Here is a 15,604-nt window from a genome sequence, read left to right as displayed (position 1 = left end):
TTTATAATAATAGATCTAAGTTTGTCAACAAAATGCACTGACAAGTTGCTCGTTCAGATCTTTAGGTCTCTTCTTGATTTCAAGCATAAACATTTCATGCTCCCCTTTATATACTTTGTACACTCTCCGTCTCCGTTGTCCGCCTGTCAGCCGCTCGACTCACGGCAGCACGCGCGTTAATTCCACCACTACTCGCTAGATGCCATCACATTCAGCCGGCTTTCCGCTGAACCAGTAATCCCAGAGATGCAGTGGAATTGTTGACAGTCAGTTGTGTGGAGGCAGAGGGAACACAAGTGCGGCAGGAAGAAGTTTGTGTTGAGTTGCTAATTGTTCCTGTGGTAGAAGTGACAGCCACATAATTACTTGTGTTAATATTTTACTCGAAGAGTACAAACTTATTTCTACAGGTGTGTGTAGGGTCATGAATTTGCTGTGTGTAGAACGTCTCGAGGACGACCAACGTGCGGAAAGGGACAGCGTCATTTACGACGATTCACGCGTTTTCAAAAATCTTTTAGAAGAAGAAAAGAACAGCATTCCGCCAATAAATTATTTCGTCAAGATCCAGAAAGATATTAAACCCTTCATGAGGAAAATTGTGGCTACTTGGATGATGGAAGTGAGTACACTATGGATTATTGCATTTTAGTTAATTGCTTTTACGTTTTTTTTTTTTTAATTAAGTAATCAGTCTCTTTCTACAGTCATTACAGGGATACCTCCAGTCTTTAGTTCAAGAATGCAGTGTGTGTTGTGTGCAACAGCCGTGTCGCACTTCCTGTGGCTTTATTTACATATTCTATGTGTGTCTGTGGATTGAGATTTTGTTTTATTGCTAGGCTCCCACAATGACCCTGCTGAAATGTTAAATAATTTAATTAAACTCTTTCACGATGACCTTACCGCTTTATTAAAAGGGGTAAAAGATAATTTATTGATATTATTTTTGTCTTAAAATTGCGTTGCGTTGTTAGTTGCCAAATGACAACTGTCCATCGTCTGCAGTGTAATTATGGTAAACATAGCAAAATTTGGCAATTTAGTCAAAAATAGATTACTCCTTGAAATCTTTCAATGCTCTCGACTATTGATGATTTGTTGTCGAATAACGTCCCCCACAAATCATGCTAGTTACAAGCGGTAATATCGTTTTCGCATTCTGGAAGAACTTGTTGTGTGTCCATAGTGGTGGAACTTTGGCCGTATAATGTGAGACAAGTATACAGCAGTCTTGGGGAATTGTTCAGTGCTGGCAATTGAATACTGTTTGTGTAAACGAGGCTTAATCGTTTTGTTCTTCACATTAATGCACGTCAGTTAAAGAATTTTTCGGAGAACTTTCTTAAATTCTCCTTTTTTATTATTCGGATACAAATTCTTCGAGAAACAGGGATTTCTAATATCACCATCGTGCCGAGGAATGCTCGCTGCGTGGAAGGCTTGCAACAACTGAGATTGTCACGCGTTATCACACGATAAGCAACAATAGCCTGTGCGCGTAAGTCGAGCTGGTTCATAATCTATGCTGAGTACTTATCTCGTTACAGTGTATTCTAAAACAATAAAATATTCTGCAACATACAGGTTATTGGTTAGTTACAGCCATACATCGAGAATCCAGACACATGCGCTATTTAGTGAATGCGTAGTATTCATAGATTCGGTGTCAGCTTTTCGCACCCAAATGATTTTAGGATTTTCGTGTTTATTTCTCAACATGTGCTCATTTACATTGAGAAGTTAATCGGATCTCGCAACATCGCTTAGAACTCCGAACACAAACATAAACAAATATTCTATTGGAACAACCCCTTCTTGGTCAGTTTCTTTTTATTAATTTATGGAAAATTTGCAGTGCCTAGCAAGTCAGCCACATCATTCTTCAGTATGATAAATGTTTTTAATTAGTGGTTACGTGCTAATATTGGTTTTAGTTATGGTATCCTTATGCAGTCTTACATTTTAGGTTTTCTTGGCAGCCCCTCCTTCGCCTTTAAAACCGGTAGCGAAACCTGTTGTTTACATCCTCGCAATATTGACCAATGCAAAACGGGGATGAAAGGGGGGTGGGGGTGTCCAGTACGTAACTTTTGAATACCCACCTTGCGTGTTTAGGCATGGGTAAAAACTCGCGCAACATATCAAAATTCAAATTGCGATAGAGTTATTGGCGACTTCTGAACATGATACGCAAGTTCCGCTTCTTCAACAGATCATGTACCGAACATGGAAAATGAAACCTGATAAATGTCGGGAAGAAATCATTTATCGAGAACTCTTCATGTACTGTGAGCTGTAGGTAGAGAAACTGTGACTCTAAAGCCGTACTAAAGCATGTGTATGCCTTGCGATGTGCTAAAACTAGTGTGATTACAGTACGTCAATTTAGAACTGTGCTATGCTTGTCCATGCATGATCTTAGTTTTTATTTTATAATTATTGTATTTTTGCTTGCTTCGCTTGTGCATTAAAATTAACAAATACGGTACAGAAAGTAATGGAGTATGACGGCTTCATGATTGGATGGGTATGTACATCTACATGGATACTCTGCAAATCACATTTAAGTGCCTGGCAGAGGGTTCATAGAACCACCTTCACAATTTTCTATTATTCCAATCTCGCATAGCGCGCGGAAAGAATGAACGCCTATATCTTTCCGTACGAGCTGTTATTTCCCTTATTTTATCGTGGTGATCGTTCCGCACTATATAGGTCGCTGCCAACAAAATATTTTCGCTTTCTGAGGAGAAAGTTGGTGATTGGAATTTCGTGAGAAAATTCCGTCGCAACGAAAAACGCCTTTCTTTTAATGAGGTCCATCCCAAATCCTGTATCATTTCTGTGACACTCTCTCCCATATTTCGCGATAATACAAAACGTGCTGCCTTTCTTTGAACTTTTTCGATGTACTCAGTCAGTCCTATCTGATAAGGATCTCACACTGCGCAACAGTAATCTAAAAGAGGACGGACAAGAGTAGTGTAGGCAGTCTCCGTAGTAGGTCTGTTACATTTTCTAACAATAAGTGTCCTGCCAATAAAACGCAGTCTTTGATTAGCCATCCCCACAACATTTTCTATGTGTTCCTTCCAATTTAAGTTGTTCGTAATTGTAATACCTAGGTATTTAGCTGAATTTACAGCTTTTAGATTAGACTGATTTATCGTGTAACCGAAGTTTGAGTTCCTTTTAGCACTCATGTGGCTGACTTCCCTATTTTCGTTATTTAGGGTCAACTGCCACATTATGCACCATTCAGATATTTTTTCTAAATATTTTGTAGTTTGTTTTGATCTACTGATGACATTAGTCGATAAACGTCAGCGTCATCAGCAAACAACCGAAGACGGCTGCTCTGATTGTCTCCCAAATCGTTTATACAGATAAGGCACAGCAAAGGGCTATAACACTACATTGGGGAACACCAGAAATCACTTCTGTTTTACTCGATGACTTTCCGTCAGTTACTACGAACTGTGACCTCTCTGACAGGAAATTACAAATCCAGTCAAATAACTGAGACTATATTCCATAAGCACGCAATTTCACTACGAGCCGCTTGTGTGGTACAGTGTCAAAAGCCTTCGGGAAATCCAGAAGTACGGAATCGACCTGAAATCCCTTGCCAGTAGCACTCAACACATCATGCGAATAAAGAGCTAGTTGGGTTTCACAGAACGTAGTTTTCTGAACCCATGTTGACTGTGTGTCAAGAGACCGTTTTCTCCGAGGTAATTCCTAATGTTCTGACACAACATTTGTTCCAAAATCCTGCTGCATATCGACGTTAACGACATGGACCTGTAATTTAGTGGATTACTCGTACTATCTTTCTTGAATATTGGTGTGACCTGTGCAAGTTTCCAGTCTTTGGGTACGGATCTTTCGTCCAGCAAACGGTTGTATGTGATTGTTAAGTATGGGGCTAATGCATCAGCATACTCCGAAAGGAACCTAATTGGTATACAGTCTGGACTAGAAGACTTGCTTTTATTAAGTGATCTAAGTTGCTTCACTACTCTGAGGATATTTATTTCTACGTTACTGATGTTGGCAGCTGTTCTCGATTCGAATTCTGGAATATTTACTTCGTCATCTTTCGTGAAGGCATTTCGGAAGGCGGTGTTTAGTAAATCTGCTTTGGCAGCACTGCCTTCGATAATATCTCCATTGCTATCGCGCAGAGAAGCCATTGATTGTTTCTTGCCGCTAACATAATTAGCCTACGACCAGAATCGCTTTAGATTTTCTGCCAGGTTTCGAGACAAAGTTTCGTTGTGGAAACTGTTATAAGCATCTCGCATTGAAGTCCGCGCTGAATTTCGAGCTTCTGTAAAAGATCGCCAATCTTGGGGATTTTGCGTCTGTTTAAATTTGGCATATTTGTTTCGTTGTTTCTTCAAGTGTTCTAACCCGTTTTGTGTACCAAAGAGGATCAGCTCCATCGTTTGTTAATTTATTTAGTATAAATCTCTCAATTGCTGCCGATACTATTTCTTTGAATTCAAGTCACATCTGGTGTACACTTGTATTATTAATTTGGAATGAGTGGAGATTCTCTCTCAGGAAGGCGTCAAGTGAATTTTTATCTGCTTTTTTGAATAGGTGTATTTTTCCCTTATTTTTCGAGGCTTTGGGGATTACAATATTCAATCCTGCTACGACTACCCTGCCTGAATCGGTTTTGAAGCTCGTTATTAACTCAGGATTATTTGTTGCTAAGAGGTCAAGTGTGTTTTCACAACAGTTTATTTATTATTCGCGTGGGCTCATGAACTAACTGCTCGAAATAATTTTCAGAGAATGCGTTTAGTACAATGTAGGATGATATTTTATGCGTACCTCCGGGATTAAGCATGTATTTGCGCCCTGTTCCTCATCTATATAAACGATTTGGGAGACAATCTGAGCAGCCGTCTTCTGTTGTTTGCATATGACGCTGTCGTTTATCGACTAAAAATGTCATCAGTAGATCAAAACAAACTGCAAAATAGCAAAATATTTAGAAAAAATATATGAATGGTGCATAAAGTGGCAGTTGACCCTAAATAACGAAAACTGTGAAGTCAGCCACGTGAGTGCTAAATGGTACTCGTTAAACTTCGGTTACACGATAAATCAGTCTAATCTAAAAGCTGTAAATTCAGCTAAATACCTAGGTATTACAATTACGAACAACTTAAATTGGAAAGCACACATAGAAAATGTTGTAGGGAAGGGTAACCAAAGACTGCGTTTTATTGGCAGGACACTTATTGTTAGAAAATGTAACAGACCTACTACGGAGACTGCCTACACTACGCTTGTCCGTCCTCTCTTAGAATACTGCTGCGCGGTGTGGGATCCTTACCATATAGGACTGACGGAGTACATCGAAAAAGTCCAAGGACAGGCTGCACGTTTTGTATTATAGCGAAATATTGGAGAGAGTGTCACAGAAATGATACAGGATTTGGGCTCGAAATCATTAAAAGAAAGGCGTTTTTCGTTGTGACGGTATCTTCTCACGAAATTCCAATCACCAACTTTCTCCTCCGAATGCGAAAATATTTTGCTGACACGGACCTACATAGGGAGGAACGATCACCACGATAAAATAAGGGAAATCAGAGTTCGTTCAGAAAGATATAGGTGTTCATTCTTAACGCGCGCTATGAGAGATCGGAGTAATAGAGAATTGTGAAGATGGTTCGATGAACCCTCTGCCAGGCACTTAAATGTGATTTGCAGAGTATCCATGTAGATGTAGAACATGTTGTTGTTGTTGTCTTCAGTCCTGGGACTGGTTTGATGCAGCTCTCCATGCTAATATATCCTGTGCAAGCTTCTTCATCTCCCAGTACCTACTGCAGCCTACATGCTTCTGAATCTGCTTAGTGTATTCATCTCTTGGTCTCCCTCTACGATTTTTACCCTCCACGCTGCCCTCCAATACTAAATTGGTGATCCCTCGATTTCTCAGAACATGTCCTACCAACCGATCCCTTTTTCTAGTCAAGTTGTGCCACAAGCTCCTCTTCTCCCCAATTCTATTCAATACTTCCTCATTAGTTATGTGATCTACCCATCTAATCTTCAGCAATCTTCTGTAGCACCACATTTCGAAAGCTTCTATTCCATTCTCTTCTTGTCTAAACTATTTAAAAGCTTCTATTCCATTCTCTTCTTGTCTAAACTATTTATCGTCCACGTTTCACTTCCATACATGGCCACACTCCATACAAATACTTTCAGAAACGACTTCCTGACACTTAAATCTATACTCGATGTTAACAAATTTTTCTTCTTCAGAAACGCTTTCCTTGCCTTTGCCAGTCTACATTTTATATTCTCTCTACTTCGGCCATCATCAGTTATTTTACTCCCTAAATAGCAAAACTCCTTTACTACTTTAAGTGTCTCATTTCCTAATCTAATTCCATCAGCATCACCCGACTTAATTCGACTACATTCCATTATCCTCGTTTTGCTTTTGTTGATGTTCATCTTATATCCTCCTTTCAAGACACTGTCCATTCCATTCAACTGTTCTTCCAAGTCCTTTGCTGTCTCTGGCAGAATTACAATGTCATCGGCGAACCTCAAAGTTTTTATTTCTTCTCCATGGATTTTAATTCCTACTCCGAACTTTTCTTTTGTTTTCTTTATTGCTTGCTCAATATACAGATTGAATAACATCGGGGATAGGCTACAACCCTGTCTCACTCCCTTCCCAACCAATGCTTCCCTTTCATGTCCCTCGATTCTTATAACTGCCATTTGGTTTCTGTACAAATTGTAAATAGCCTTTCGCTCACTGTATTTTACCCCTGCCACCTTCAGAATCTGAAAGAGAGTATTCCAGTCAGCATTGTCAAAAGCTTTCTCTAAGTCTACAAAAGCTAGAAACGTAGGTTTGCCTTTCCTTAATCTTTCTTCTAAGATAAGTCGTAGGGTCAGTATTGCCTCACGTGTTCCAACATTTCTACGGAATCCAAACTGATCTTCCCCGAGGTCGGCTTCTATCAGTTTTTCCATTCGTCTGTAAAGAATTCGCGTTAGTATTTTGCAGCTGTGACTTATTAAACCGATAGTTCGGTAACTTTCACATCTGTCAACACCTGCTTTCTTTGAGATTGGAATTATTATATTCTTCTTGAAGTCTGAGGATATTTCGCCTGTCTCATACATCTTGCTCACCAGATGGTAGAGTTTTGTCAGGATTGGCTCTCCCAAGGCTGTCAGTAGTTCTAATGGAATGTTGTCTACTCCGGGGGCCATGTTTCGACTCAGGTCTTTCAGTGCTCTGTCAAACTCTTCACACAGTATCATATCTCCCATTTCATCGTCATCTACATCCTCTTCCATTTCCATAATATTGTCGTCAAGTATATCGCTCTTGTATAGACCCTCTATATACTCCTTCCACTTTTCTGCTTTCCCTTCTTTGCTTAGAACTGGGTTTCCATCAAAGCTCTTGATATTCATGCAAGTGGTTCTCCTTTCGCCAAAGGTCTGTTTAATTTTCCTGTAGGCAGTATCTATCTTACCCCTAGTGAGATAAGCCTCTACATCCTTACATTTGTCCTCTAGCCATCCCTGCTTAGCCATTTTGCATTTCCTGTCGATCTCATTTTTGAGACGTTTGTATTACTTTTTGCCTGCTTCATTTACTGCATTTTTATATTTTCTCCTTTCATCAATTAAATTCAATATTTCTTCTGTTACCCAAGGATTTCTACTAGCCCTCGTCTTTTTACCTGTTTGATCCTCTGCTGCCTTCAATATTTCTTCCCTCAAAGTTACCCATTCTTCTTCTACTGTATTTCTTTCCCCCATTCCTGTCAGTTGTTACCTTATGCTCTCCCTGAAACTCTGTAAAACCTCTGGTTCTTTCAATTTATCCAGGTCCCATCTCCTTAAATTCTCACCTTTTTGCAGTTTCTGCAGTTTTAATCTACAGTTCATAACCAATAGAACATATCGAGGGTAAATTAAAGTCACCACCAACTATTATCGAATGAGTCGGGTGCGTGTTTCCTTTGAACCTTTCAGCAACTGTATCTTCTGAATTGGGAGGTCGGTAAAAGGATCCAGTTATTATTTTATTCCCAATGACCTCTGCCCATATTAACTCACAGGAAGTATCTCCTTCAATTTCGCGACAAGTTAAACTACTTCTAACAGCAACAAACACGCCATCGCCAACTGTATTTACTCTATCCTTTCGGAACATCGTTAGTTTCTTAGCTAAAAATTTCGGCTGAGCTTATATCCTGCTTTCGCCAACTTTTAGCGTCTATAACGATTTGAGCATCAGTGCTTTCTATTAGCGCTTGGAGCTATGGTACTTTCCCAACACAGCTACGTCAGTTTACAACTGTTACACCAATGGTTCCTGTATCTACGTTCTTCCTGTGTTCAGTCTGCACCCTTTGTGACTGAAGTCCTTGCCGGCCGGAGTGACCGAGCGGTTCTAGGTGCTACAGTCTGGAACCGCGCGACCGATACGGTCGCAGGTCCCAATCCTGTCTCGGGCATGGATGTGTGTGGTGTCCTTAGGTTAGTTGGATTTAAGTAGTTCTAAGTTCTAGGGGACTGATGGCCTCAGAAGTTAAGTCCCATAGTGCTCAGAGCCATTTGAACTGAAGCCCTTCTTCTATTTTCCCGAGACCCTCTAACCTAAAACACCGTCCAGTCTACGCCACACAGCCCCTGCTACCCGTGTAGCCGCCTCTTGCGTAGAGTGGACACCTGACCTATTGAGCGGAACCCGAAACTCAACCACCCTTTGGCGCAAGTCGAGGAATCTGCAGCCTACACGGTCGCAGAACCGTCTGAGCCTCTGATTCAGACCCTCCACTCGGCTCTGTACCAGAGGTCCGCAATCGATACTGTCGACTACGCTGCAAATGGTCAGCTCTGCTTTCATCTTGCATAGGAGTAAACTACGTAGAATGAAGCTGTTTTTGCGCGATAAAATACAGCTGGATTATATGAAAAATGAGTGTTTACATGCTATAGATTGCCAAGCAGCCACGAATCATGCCATGAAAGCTTTAATAACGCAAGAGTGTGCTGAGTAGAACGAGGACACACTGTGGGCGATATAGTACGAAAAACTTGTGCACCAATTAGTCGCCACATAATGCATAAAGAGGGCATCAGTTTTCAAGTTCTTTCGGATCATTTTCCAACGGCGGACGATTTATTTATTTATTTGACGCAGAATTTCAATTTTTGTGCAAGTGGGATTAATGCATTAATTTATTGAAATGAGTGCCTTGATGGTGGCATGTAATATATTGGCAACTGTTACCCTGACTGGAGCAGACAGTTTTGGCGGATAGTGTTTTTTGATTGAGGCCAAACTGTGCTAGTCTCACGCAGGGTATTCGCAGCCTTTAGCAAAAGGCATCGTGAATCATTGAGAGGATATCAGAAGCGTCTCCGGGTGGTTCTGTTTATTGGCAAGACTACGGAAGTTGGATATCCAAATACGGGAGACCAGTGTACCAGCCGGCCGCTGTGGCAGAGCGGTTCTAGGCGCTTCAGTCCAGAACCGCGCTGCTGCTACGGTCGCAGGTTCGCATCCTGCCTTGGGCATGGATGTATGTGATGTCCTTAGGTTAGTTAGGTTTAAGTAGTTCTAAGTCTAGGGGACCGATGAATTCAGATGTTAATTCCCATAGTGCTTAGAGTTATTTGAACCATTTTGAACCAGTGTACCTAGGGTCATCTTGTATCTAGAGCCACATACATTATTTGAGAAAAAATTAAGGATATTCAGTGTTTTGGTACTCAATTGGTTGGCAACAACAATTGGACACTCCACAATAGAAGGGAATTTGGCAACGAGTGAGATAGGTGGACCACTTTCATCTTTTCGCCATACTAAAGTAAAATTTTCTTTGTTACTGCTTTTTTTTTCTTCTTCTGAGGTAAGCACTATCAATTTCTACAATGTGTACCATACAACTTAGAATTTATGTATCATCATCATCAGTGTTCTGCCGAAAGGCAGGTTTTCACATGGTAGTTTTCCATGCTGTCCGGTCTTCTGCCATCCTCTTCACATCTGCGTAATTTCCTCTTCCCTTTATGTCGTCTATCACCTTGTATCCCCTTTTTCTCTCAGTCTTCTCCCACAAACCAATCCTTCCAAAGCATCTGCTAGCAAGCACTCCCTTCTCAGTGAATGTCCCAACCAGTTCTTTTTCCTTTTGCTTACAACTTTCAGCAGACATCTTCTCTCACCAACCCTTTCCAATACTCTTTCATCGCTCACTCTTTCCATCCAGCTTATTCTCTTCATTCCCCTCCACATCCACATCTGAAATGCTTCTAACCTTTTTGCATCCTCTCGTCTCAGCGTCCATGTTTCTGACCCATATAGTGCTACGCTCCAGACAAAACATTTGCCTAGCCTTTTCCTTAGACCTTTATCTAATTTGCCACATAAGTCTCCTCTTACTGTTGAATGCCCCCTTCGCTATGGCAATTCGAGTTTTCATCTCCTGGTGACGTCTCAAGTCTTCAGTTATTGTGCTTCCAAGATATTTAAATACACTTACTTGGCTAATGGTAGATTGTCCTATTTTAATATTGGACAGAGTCTTGTACTGATGACCATACTCTTTGTTTTAGCCGTGTTTATTTGCATCCCATATTCCACACAAGCTTCATTCAGATCTTTCAGCATGTTATTCACTGTCGGCTCACTTTCTGCCACTAATACCATGTCATCAGCAAATCTTATACATTCAATTCTCTTTCCACCAATACATATTCCTCTTTTCCCATTTAACCCTTTCGCAATAATTTCTTCAGGGTATGCGTTAAACAACAGTGGGGAAAGTTAACAACCTTGTCTAACACTTTGTCCAATGCTGCTTCCTTCTGACATTTCATTTCCAATCCTTATCCTTCCTTTCTGGTGTAAATATAGATTCTTTATCACTCGTCTCTCTTTCCAGTCTACTCCTTTCCTCTTCAAAATATCCATCAGCTTGTTGCACTGATCTCTGTCAAAAGCCTTTTCTAAATCTATAGAAACAGCAAAGATTTCTCTACCTTTTTCCATATCTTTCCATATAGTTCTTAACAGGCCAATGGCATCTCTTGTTCCTTTTCCTCTTCTAAATCCGAACTGCTCCTCTGCAATCCCTCTATCCAGCTTACCATATAGCCTTCTATTCAACATTCTCAGCAAGACTTTTAGCTGCATGAGTAATTAGACTGATGCTCCTAAGCTCTTCACATTTTTTAGTGTTTCTCTTTTTCTCTATTGGTATGATAACTGTTGCAAGGAAGTCCTCAGGCCATTCCCCTTTGTCATATATCTCGTTACAGAGGTAGAGTATTTCTTTTCTTGCCTTGTTTCCCAGACTCTGCTACAATCCTGCTGGCAAATCATCAATTCCACATGCCTTCCTATTCTTCGTCTCATGCAGCACCTGTTTCTCCACTAATATACTGCTGAATCCTACACAATAATATTTATAGCGGCTATGCGGACGCTACTAAGTAGCGTAGTAGCCGTTCGATTTTAAGTATTTTATTGCTCAGTTTTCTCGCTGTGATTCTAGACTACGTTCTGTCTTGAAGACTAGTCTTAACTAGATTCTAATAAAAATAAGCAAGCAAATTATGTTTCTTTAAAACAAATCCATCGCAGTCGATTAAAGATTAACAAATTTACACTAAAAATACACATTTTGAATAATCTCACGTGTGACTGCCGCGGGGGTGGGGGGGGGGGGGGGGGGGGGGGCGTGGCCGGGTGAGGTTGTCGAGCTAAATCTCCCAACGTGGGAATGGGGTCAAAGGGAAGGGGGTCGAAAAAACGCCGTAATTGGCTCACGTAGTTAATTAACCCCCCCCCCCCCCCAGTCTCCTTACTTCTCTTTGACTGAATGCCAACGTCTCAGAAGCTGTATTATTCCGGCCAGGACACAGATTCTGCTAATCTGTCGGTCGAATGACTCGGGTAACGGTGGTAGAAAGCTCTTCCAAAGATAAATAGCGACGTCCATGCATAGGTTTTTTCAACTTCGGGAATAAGTCTAATTCTGGTGGATTCATGTCGGAACGTTAGAGAGGATGCGACTACACTTCCCATCCGTACTCGTACAGTTTTCGGGCTACAGTATTGCCGATATGCGGGCGAGTATTCCCAGCCTCGAGCAACTGAGGTCGGGTTTTGTGCATTTTTCTGCGCAGGTTTTGCATGAAATTTCGACAATGCACTGCTGAGACACGTGTTCCTCATGGGACTTCCTGTCATGATGACTGCTTGGTGATCATAAGCAAAAGTTATCATTTTATTGAGCGCGTCGAAATTATTTGGACGCGGAGAATCTGAAGCTCTCCACTCATTGGACTGTGATTTCAACTCCTATTCAAAGTCTCTAATCCACGTTTCATCAGTAGTGAGAATTCGACGCAAGAACCCTTGACCTTCGCGGTTTAATCGTTGTTTGAGCAAAGGTGCAATGTCCAGGTGTTCCTGCTTCTTTTCAGCAGTAAAAACAGAGTGGGACCCATATCGCAGAATTTTTTTTTTCTTTTTAAAGTCATTTGTCAGAATACGGAATACTGATGTCGGGGGAATTCCCGTGGTTTCAGAGTGTTCTTCAGGAGTCACACAGCGATCTTCAAGAGCATATGCCACAAGTTTCACACCTCGGTCACCTGTTGACGTTTTTGGTCTTCTTGGTTTTGGATTGTCGCCAATGGTCGGGTTTTTCCCGCTTACCGCTTCGATCTTGATGTACGAGTACGACCTGTGGTCTTAAACAGCTACGGTACCCGAGACGCCTGCAGGGTCCTATTCTACCAATCGCCAATTTTATGTTAGGGAACACAGCGCAAAAACACGGGCTCTACCTCAAGCTGCCAACTACATCTGACGTAATTTTCGTTGTTGTTGCATCGAATAATTCATAGTAATACCAACCTGTGCAATATTTATGAAACGTCCATCGTATTGCGCACAATAAAGAACTAATTATGTCCAAATTCTCTTCCTTTTTTGGTCCAGTAGTTTTAAGCTAACCTCCAAAATCTGTACCAACAAGTTTTCTTGTAATTTTTTGGGTAGAAATAGTTCGTTTGGAAAATAACTTTGACACATATTATAAACCACCTTTCCCCTAATGTATAATAATAATAATAATAATAAAACCTGAGAAAAGAAAGAAACAACAATAATAATAATTATTCAAGTAAAGGTTACATAATGGTTATAGGAACAAAGCTGCGACCCTAGGTACAAATACGTATGGCTCTAGCTACAAAATTCCTGGCTCTTCTTGCCTCGTTCCGCGATGTAGATGTAGTCTACACCGATGGTTCTGTGGTCGATGGGCGCACTGGGTTTGCTTTCCTCCACGGCGAGTACGTTGAGCAGCATTCCCTGCCTTGTGGGAGCAGTGTTTTCACTGCGGAGCTGGTTGCTCTTTATCGTGAACTCGCTCACCTTTTCTCCTGCCCTGGGGAGTCATTTGTCGTATGCAGTGACTCCCTGAGTGGATTGCAAGCACTCGACCAGTGTTTTTCTCGGGACCCTTTGGTGCGTGGTATTCGAGATGCTGTTTTCGCTCTCGCCGAGTGTGGTCGTTCAGCGACGTTTGTGTGGACCCGGGGCCACATCGGCATTCCAGGAAACGAACGTGTCGATCGGTTGGCCAAGCAGGCCACCACTTCGCCACCCCTGGAGCTTGGTCTCGTGGAAAGAGACCTCCGGTCAGCCCTACATCGCAACGTCCGCGATGTCTGGAGCTCTGAACGGTCTGTCTTGAACACGCCAAATAAGCTCCGCATGGTAAAGTCGTCCACGGCCGTATGGAACTCATCCTTGAGGAGCACGCGTAGGGACTCAGTTGTTCTCCGCCGTCTCCGACATACGCGGTTGACCCACAGCTATCTCCTTCGCCGTGAGAATCCGCCCAAGTGTCGCTGTGATGCAGGGCTGACAGTGGTCCATCTTCTGATGGACTGCCCCCTTGCGGCAGTCCTTTAATTTACCAGCTGCGCTTCCTTTAATTCTAGGTGACGATGCCTCTATAGCTGACTCAGTTTTACGTTTTATCCGTGCAGCTGGGTTTTTTCACCCACTCTAGTGCTGGTGCTCTCGCATGATTTCTCAGGCTACACCCACTCCAGCGACTTTTAATTGTGACGTGGATACCAAAATCGTGTCTTCTACGGTAACAAGTTGTGTTGGTACCTCTATCAACGCTTTCCAGCTGGAGGTTCTTCGTTTGTAGTTGAGTGGTTGACCTTTTACCTGATCCATCAACCACTGTAGTCTGTTTTACGCTAGTCGACTATTTGCTCTGCTCCTTTTAAGTGTCCTCTGTTTTGTGTTATTGCGGTGTTCATTTTAGCTCTGTTCCCCTTGGTGTTCCCTCCCTCTGGGTGCAGCGGTTACGCTTTTACTGTATAGGCCTTTTACAAGTACGTCTGTTTGGAACAGGGGACTGATGACCTCGATGTTTAGCCCCCATCAAACCCCAAAACCAACCAACCATCTGGATACAAGGCCAGTTTGAAAGCAGGGCCGCATGCAAGGAAATAGACAACTTTTTTAAAAAATAGTGCAGTTTCAGTTAAATAAAAATACTTAAATTTATACAGAATTACAACCGTAGTTTGTACTGGGATATTTTTAATTTTTCAAAAAATTGAGCTGATTATTTTTTGTAATGGATCATAAAAAGTACCCTGGTATCCACTGCATTTGTTTAGATATATTTTTCAATTGCATTGTTGGCGTCTTAAGCCCGAAGACTGGTGTGAAGCAGCACTCCCCGCTAGTCGATTCTGTGCAAACTTCCTCACCGTAGCATAACCTACATCCATTTGAACCTGCTTAACGGTAGTCCGCTGCTCACGGACTAGTTGCCTCTTGATTGAGGGGTTTCGGGTTGGAGATTCTCGTCGTCCGGGGACTGGCGTTTGTGTTGTCCTCTTCTCACTTTCATCGACGCGCAAGGTGCCTACTCTGCTCAAACCCTGGTCGTCCTCTACCATGTCCATCCCACGTACTTCCCTTTATTACCATATTGGCTATTTCCGTTCGCCACAGCTTCCGGGAACTACTAATTTCTTGTTAGAAGAGATCTTTAACAGCGAAATGATTGCCTATATACCCATCTAAGATATTGCCTGAAACTTCTCTATTGGAGCCCAGTCGCTTCTATTAGATCCGTCGCAGGCGATATCGCTGCAATTGGCCTCTCACGTAGACCCAGCCACACTCCAATGATTTGCCAAGCAATCTCAACCATTATTACGCAACTGTGTCGACGTTCTGCGTGGAAAATGAACTGTGTTCAGCAGCAGTGGCAATTTATCTCCATATATTCAGTAATATTTGCTAATAATAAACGTAAAAAGAAACGAATTGGCAACTCCGGCCTCGAGGTCTCAGAATGCTTCGTGGTATTTGAATAACTGTAAATTCTAACGTAAAGTTCGGCGTGGTCAAAGCTAAACGGAACGAACTTGTTTTGAACCGCATTTCTTGGTAACCGTGGTTTACTTAACACAAAGTACAGGTACTGTGTTGCCTTTTTCACAGGCGCCAAGTGGTTTGTGTACATCTTTCCAATAT

The 15,604-nt window shown here is 41.9% G+C and overlaps 1 protein-coding gene across 1 annotated transcript in view; it reads left to right on the top strand.

Annotated features, from left to right (window-relative positions):
- The first annotated feature begins 281 nt into the window (after positions 1 to 281).
- LOC124805545 (G1/S-specific cyclin-D2-like) overlaps positions 282 to 15,604 on the top strand; it is a 180,378-nt gene continuing 165,055 nt past the window's right edge. Inside the window, exon 1 of the mRNA XM_047266112.1 lies at positions 282 to 622. Within this exon, the coding sequence (XP_047122068.1) occupies positions 425 to 622 (198 nt within the window). The 5' untranslated portion in view covers positions 282 to 424. The remainder of the gene's footprint in view (positions 623 to 15,604) is intronic.

This window comes from Schistocerca piceifrons, chromosome 7 (assembly GCF_021461385.2).
Source record: "Schistocerca piceifrons isolate TAMUIC-IGC-003096 chromosome 7, iqSchPice1.1, whole genome shotgun sequence".
Lineage (NCBI taxonomy): Eukaryota > Metazoa > Arthropoda > Insecta > Orthoptera > Acrididae > Schistocerca > Schistocerca piceifrons.
The sequence above is the reverse complement of the archived record's forward strand: the minus strand, read 5'-3'. Positions and strand labels throughout refer to the sequence as shown.